The sequence below is a fragment of the Neofelis nebulosa genome, chromosome 14, assembly GCF_028018385.1.
Source record: "Neofelis nebulosa isolate mNeoNeb1 chromosome 14, mNeoNeb1.pri, whole genome shotgun sequence".
Taxonomy (NCBI): Eukaryota; Metazoa; Chordata; class Mammalia; order Carnivora; family Felidae; genus Neofelis; species Neofelis nebulosa.
In genome coordinates, this window is record NC_080795.1 from 79,636,002 (window position 1) to 79,643,136 (window position 7,135).

The following is a 7,135-nucleotide window of genomic DNA, read 5'->3' on the forward strand; positions in this document are numbered from 1 at the left end:
CTCGCACGCCCGGCCCAGACAGCGGCGCGGAGCGGAGCCCCGGGTGGGGTCCACGAGGGGCGAGGCGCGGAGGCGCAGGAGAGGCGGGGGCGCCCGAGAGAGGAGGGGGCGCGGCGGGAGGGGCCCCGGCGACGAGGCTGCGTTTAACCCTCGGCGCCCCGCACCCAGCCCTGCGCCGCGCGCTCAGCCGCCTCCCCGGACTCCTCCCGGGGCGCGGGGAGCCCGGCGGCGGCGCGCCCGGCCCTTACCTATGGTGGTGATGACCGTGATGGCAAAGTAGAAGGAGCCGGCGAATTTCCACTGGACGCCGGCGCGGTGCGGCTCCGACTGCAGGATCACCAGCTCCAGCTGCCGGTAGTCCTCGGCGCTGATGTTGTACTTCCCCTTGATCCGGATCTCCTCGGCTTTGAGTTTCTCCTCCTCGCGCATCTCGTGGTCCGACTCGAGGGCGTCGAAGACGGCGGCGCCCACCAGCAGGTAGGTGAAGGTGCAGACGATGAGGGACAGAGTCCGCACGTTCTGCCTCTTCATGGCCGCCAGCAAGGAGCCGGCGCGGGGGGCATGTCCCGCAGGCTCGCAGCCGCGCGCGTCCCACTGCAGCGCCCGGCGGCCGCCGCCGCCGCCTCCTCCGCCGCCGCCGCCGCCTCCAAGTTGTAAGCGGCGGCGGCAGCAGCAGCAGGAGCAGGAGCAGCAGCAGCGGCGGCGGGGAGGCGGGGGGCGGGGAGGCTGGGGGGGCCCCCCTCCGCCGGGGCCGCCACAGCCGCCGCCACCGCGAGGCGGCTGGCGGGGCAGGGGCGGCGCGGGCCCGGGCTCGGGCGAGAAGGCGGACAGGCACAGGAGGCTGCTCGAGCGCCGGGGCCAGGCGTCCGGGAGCCCCGACACCCTGCGCCAGACCCGGCCGAAGCAGCCCGCCCCACTGCGCAGGGCCATGCACGGCGGCCCCGCTGGGCACCGCGCGGGCCGCGCTGCCCTCCGCGCCCCGCCCCCCGCTCCCGCCGGAAAAGCAGGGGCGGGAGCCGGAGCGCGGCTGGAGGGCGGCCGCCGGAGCCCGCGCCCCTCCGGGTCCGGCTCCCGGGCGGCGGCGCCCGGCTAGGAGCCCGCAGGTCTGCGCGCGCGCCTCGCGGGACCTCCTTCCCCTTCAGCCCTCTTCGCCCCCCCCTCGGGGGGGGGGGTGGAAAAGTTTGCGAAGTGGCGGCGTCTCCGGAGTCCCCAGCAGGCGGGGAGGGGGCCGAGCAGGTGCAGCGGGCGGGGCGGCCGGATGCCCGAAGGTCCGAGCGCCCCGCGCCCACCCGGGCGCGCAGGGACGCGGCGGGGTCCCCGCCGGGCGTCGGCCGGTCGGCGAAGTTTGCTCGGCTCAGCCCCCGAGGCGCGGGAGCGGGGCGCGGCCCCAGGGCGGCAGGGCCCGCGGCGGAGCGGCCTCGGGGGCGGCCCGGGGACGGCGCGGCGGCGGTCGGCCAGCCCGCTCCTCCGGGGGCGGCGGACGCGGCGGCGGCGGCGGCGGCGGCGGCGGCGGCGGGAGGGGTCCCGCGGGCCTCGCGGAGCTGCGGGATGGGCGCGGGCGCATGAGCCGCGCCGGGGTCGGGGCCCTCCGGCGTCCGGGCGTCCGGGGAGGCGGCCGCGGCGCTGGTCTGCCAGGGGCGCTGCGTGCGTGCGCGCCGGAGGGAGCCGAGTGTGTGTGCGTGTGTCTGTGCGTATGTGTGCCCGTGTGTGTGCCCGTGTGTGTGTGTGTGTGCGCGCGCGCGCGTGGCACCTCGCTCCGGCGGGAGGGCCGTGGGGGGCGGGGGCCGGGCTACGCCGAGGCCAGGCCTCCCTCCCTTCCTCTCTCCCTCCCTCCCTCCCTCCCTCCCGCAGCCTCCCGGGCGCGCCACCTCCCGCCTGGTCCCCAGCCAGCTGGCGAGGCGGCCTCGGCGGCTCCCGCTGCAGACCGAGCGCGGCGCACGGCGCACGCGGAGGGAGCCAGGGAGGGGCGGCCGGTGCCGCTGGGGAGGGGGCGGAGGCGGGCCGAGGACTGGGTGTCGCCAGAGTGGGGGTGGGAGGCGGAGCCACCAGCAGGTTTCGCAAGGGGGAAGGGAGGATAAATGAGACTGCTCGGGTCCTTGTAGCCCAGCTCCCCGGGAGCGCCTGCCGCTTCGCGGGGTTGAGAGTTTGAGAGAACCGGGCCTGGGGGAGGAAATGGGATTCAGCCCGAGAAGGCCGACCGGCGGCTTAAGGGAGAGGAGAGACCCGGAGGAGGGTGGGAGCTCGAGGGGAGGGCGTTCCCCGGGGGCGGCCACCGGCCGGGCGCACCTCCTCCTCGCGCGCTGCGGTCCCGAGGGCCGCCTCGGTCCCTGCGAGCGTCTCCGGCCAGGTGGCCCCGCACCTGCTGATCCTGAGCTCTTACCCCGAGAGCGCGGAGGATGTCACGGGCGGCTGCTACTCTCGCGGTCGGGGCCTCGGGGGGAGGATGCCGCATTCCTCCTTCCCTGTCCCCTCCTCCCTGTTGCTTTTCCCAGAAACACTCCTTGGTTCCCCGAGGCTGGGCGCGGGGTGCACCCAGAACAGAAGCCTGCCCCTCCTCCTGTACCCCAACGCCTCGCGACGGCCCCACTGCCGGCCAGCCTGGGCAGGCGAACAGGAAGCCCAGGCTGGGGAGAGCTATTCCTTGAGTCGGAGAGGAGGCTTCGCCCTGCTTTGTCCCTTTCCCATACCCTTCAGGTCGTCGAGGGTTTTCCCTCGACCACCGACCCCCTTACTCTCCACTTGAGCAGTGGAGCTCGAAGTGGGGAGGCCAAAGGCGCGGAGACCCTGGGCTCCCCCTTGCCTGGGTCTGGCGACCTCCCTTGGACCCCAGCCGGGGAAGAGATGGAGACTTGGGGAAAGGGACGCCCCCAGGCGGCGGGCTAGGAGACTGGGCAGAGGCGGTCAAGGGCGTCGCGGAGTAGGCCAGGGAAGCCCACCCATCCTTGCGCAGCAGCTCGCGGGCGCGGGCGCCTTGAGCCCTCAGCGTCGCCCCCCTCGGGCAGTACTCAGACTCCCCATCCGCGGAGACTCGGGGCCCCGCGAGTCTGGGAACCCTGCTAGGGCGCTCTCCACCCCACTTCTGGGATTCGCAGGTGTTCGCGCCCACGGCGCTGTGGGTGAGGGGACCCGAGCTGTGGGAGACGTCTGGGTCGGCGGGCACCGCTGGGCACAGGGAAGGGGAGCCCCACCCGGAGCGGTCGCTTCCCCAGATTCATTTTGGAACCGAGGCCCCTGCGCTTGGCGAATGAGCCTGGCCTCCCGGTGAGTCACCGCGAGCGGGCGACAAGGATTCCCGCAGCTGGTAATTAATCGCGCCGCTCGGCCCACGACGGAACCCCAGTCGGGCCTCCCGCCGCCCTGCAGAGGCGCCACCCCTGAGTCACAGCCGTCGGGCCTCGGCAGTCCGGAAGCCGCCTGCCCGCCGGGGCGCCACCAGGGGGCACTGGACTCCGACCCACAGGTGGCCCCGCTCTGAGCCAGCCCTGTAGGGGAGTCCAGGCTGTCCCCGCCGGCAGGTGCAGGAGCGGGGGCTGAGATGCGCTCCATCGACAGATCCCAAGCTTTGTAGAGAGCCGCTTTTATTCGGTTTACATACAGCCTTTCGGGAAAACGGAACCGCTTTGCGTGCCTACCGGAAGGGGCCTCAGAGATAAAACTAGTCCAAACTGCTTGTTTGACAGATGGGAACACTTCCAACGAGAGAGATTCGCGTGCCCGGGGACACAGGACAATTACCATCTACAACCAGCTCTTGAATCTCTGCCGGGGTTCTGTCCAGCATTCCTTCCAGGACCCCAGCTGCCTTCTGACCCCAAAGTCCCAGCGCCTTGAATGGCCCCAGACCGCCCCTCAAACGCTGGTTCTTCCTTTTCTGTATTCCTCCAAAATACAGCCTTTGGGCTCAAAAGAAACAAGCTCAGGGAGCCAAGCCTCCCGGAGGGACCTTGGGGGGCTGGAAGAGGGGACACACAGGCACACAGCCCTCTCTGTACCCCACACTCCTTCCATGGCCTTGGCCTGCAGGTGGAAGTGAAGTCCTTGGAGCAGAACTTGGCTCTTGGCGTCTTCCCTGTGTCTCCAGCCCTCTTTGCTTCAGTTGCTCAGCACCGTGGGTTGGTTCCACTGTCCAGAAAGAGGTTAGACTGGCGACAGTGCCTCTGGGGAGCCCAACTCCCTGTCCACCTCCAAGGTTGCAGCCCAGCCCCAGGCAGCTTGGGAGCTCAGGTGTGGCGAATCAGAGCCCAGGCTTTCCACCCCAGCCAGAGAGTGGCTGGGCGTGGCTCATCTCTCAACCAATGAGAGCCCAGGAAAGCATTCCTAAAAGGAGCTGATGGCACAGAGAGGGAGGCAGGAAGGCCCCTCACCCAAGAGCCACCTGCTTTGCTTTAGGGGAACAAGTGCATTCTCTGTGCCGCTTAGGCCACCGGTGAATTAATCCCGAGCCTGAGCACTGCTGCTGGTGGCCTGTCTGTGCTCCTCCAGTGGACCGTCACTGGGCCTCCCTGGACCTCGGTGTCTTTTTCAGTAAAAACAGATGTATTTGATTAGATAATAAAGAACATCATGGTTTCATAACTAGCTACTGCCTACTTGTTTCCTAGGTTCTTTACACATGCCTGGCATGTTATTAGACCCTAGGGGCTAAGGAATATGACCCCGTCTTACCCAGAGAAGCCGAGCGGTTGATTCTGGCCGCACGGTGACTACGAGTGGCCCCGACTCCCAGCCCGGGGCTTCTTCCACCTCAGCGCTCCGTGTCTCGGAAACCGATTCTGCTGCTAGCCAGGAGGGCCAGTGCTCTAGGCCAGGGCCCCAGCTGGCTGCCCGGGTGCCTCCGCAGGCAGAACCGTCTTGCTGGCCCATGACCATTTGCTGGCAAGGAGCTACGACAGCCCGCTGCTTCCAGAACATCACAACTCCCTGGGCAAGTTTAATGTTTTGTCGTGGTAATGCCCACATCATTGAAAGTGGGCAGGACATGCAGAATCATCGTCCCCATTTGACAGATGGGAAAAGTGAGGCACTAAGCCTAGCAGCCCCCGAATCACAAAGAGAAGCTGTAATGCCAGCCCTATCGGTTCCTCCCTGTGCCCCCAGCTCTGCCAGCCCCATCGGTTCCTCTGGCCCATGACGTTCGCAGCTGATGAACCCAGCAGTGGCCGATTCCGGAGGGAAATACTCTGTATCCAGGCAGCTAGGCCCATCAGGAGCTTCCCAGACTGTTCTCGGGAACATGAGAGAGTTACTCTGGGAACACTGGTTAAATGGGGAAATGAAGGATTTCTCAGAGCCCTCAGTCTCCTAACGGGCGTCATGACCCCCAGACAGGAGTAGGATGAGCGGCATTTCTCAAATTCATTTGACCACGGAATCTGCTTTTGGGCACAGAGTTGGCCCCCGCACCAGGTTCCGGGCTGCTTTTTGGGAACCGCTGTGCCAGCCCACGGAGCTGGGCACAGAGGGGCAGGAAGCCTGGATTCCACTTCTGGTCCCACATGGACGAGCCCTCCTCCAGCTCCAGTCCTTTCTGTCTCCAGCTGAGCACCACCCCCTCCTCTGCCTGCAGAGGTCTTGTGAACACGCTGACTCTTGAACTTCCCTGATGGAACCCTCTTGGAGCTCCTAGTCAAGTCTCTGCCCACCCCTGGCATTGCCTCCCTCAGCTCCTGCCTCCCTGCTGCCCTCCTCCAGTGCCAGCCATTCAGTGCACATCGAGCCTCCGTGCCCTTGCTCATGCTGTTCCCTCTGTCTGTATGCCTTTCCCTGTCTTCTTTGGGCTCTCTGCTTTCAAGATTCAGCTCTGGCAGTGTCTCCTCCAGAAGCTTCCCTGTCCTCAGGCTGGACTAGGCTCCTGTGTCCCTGCACACACTTTTCTTGCAGTGACCCCTTTGGTGCTTGTCACATCTCCCCTGCCAGACTGAGCTCCTCGAGGGCAGGGCTGTGCCTGCCTCAACTCGGTCGTGCAGAGCCTGTTGCTCAGCAGGTGCACAGTAAATGCTTGATGACAACTAAAAAGCAGAGTGGGGTTCACTCACTAGCAGGTCTGAGGTCACTCTTAGGAAGAGATGTCTGTTAGGAAATCAGGAAAAAGTCGATGCACAGAACAGAAAGGAAAAACTGCTGTGCAGATAGCAGAGGAGGCTGCCTACTGGGGTCCTGTAGGTCCCCACACTTTAGGCCTTGACTCTGATGTCGCCTGGGGTCCAATGCAGTAAAGGAGGAGGAGAGAGAACAAGAAAGAGGTGGGAGAGAGGGGGGACATCAGGAAAGAAGCTCAGACAGGAAAGGGGACTGGGCCTGACGCCAGTGGGGCCAAGGGCGAGTTCACCAGGACTGGCACTTAGGGTACCTGTCCTTGGCCTGTGCCCGTGGCAGACACTGTTCATCGATCCCAGCCCTGTCTTCGGCCGGGAGACTCTTGAAACCGGGGTACACACAGGGCTCATCCTGGGCTCAGCACGGACATGTTTCCTTTCAAGGCCGTCACCAATCTGGCTTCAGCTGAGATGGCCAAGAAGAACGTGGACAATGTGAGAGGACATAGACACCCATTGTAAGTTCTTGAGCAGGAGAGTGGTACAGAGATAGTGGGGAACGGCACCCTGCCTGGTGTGCTGGTCCTGAGTGTTTCTTGAACACCTGCTGGATGCTGGGCCTCAGGTGGGCATCGCATCCTCGTAACTCTTGGCTTAGGGTGGTAGCCATGACTCCACTGCCTTTGTGGGGGTGGAGGTGGGGTGGGAGCTAGGACGCTGTGCCCTTTCTTTCCAGGCACAGGTAACAAGGGGCTGGACCAGCAAGGAAGGACAAGAAGAAAGAGGGAGGGTCAGCCCTGCCCCCGGTACACAGCAGGTGCTAAAAGGTGTTTCATTAATCCCATGATTGAATCCAGATGATGCCAGGATAAGTCCCAGGGTTTGGTGACAAGCGGTGAGGGTCAGAGGGGAGGGGGGTGGGAAAACGGCCCAGCGCTTCTGAGATACAAGAGGCAGAGTCACTGATGGGAAACTAAGGGAAACTAAGGCTGGGTCTGCCTCCGTCTGCCCACAGGGTTCCAGAACGTTATGGCAGGGAGCAGGGGGCATGGGTCCAAGCTTGGACAGCCAGAGCCTGTGGCCTTTGGGTTGTCAGATCC

The 7,135-nt window shown here is 65.6% G+C and overlaps 1 protein-coding gene across 1 annotated transcript in view; it reads right to left on the minus strand.

Annotated features, from left to right (window-relative positions):
- The window catches only part of KCNK9 (potassium two pore domain channel subfamily K member 9), a 74,290-nt gene extending 73,028 nt beyond the window's left edge, over positions 1-1,262 (minus strand). Inside the window, exon 1 of the mRNA XM_058699181.1 lies at positions 249-1,262. Within this exon, the coding sequence (XP_058555164.1) occupies positions 249-930 (682 nt within the window). The 5' untranslated portion in view covers positions 931-1,262. The remainder of the gene's footprint in view (positions 1-248) is intronic.
- Positions 1,263-7,135: the final 5,873 nt, after the last annotated feature.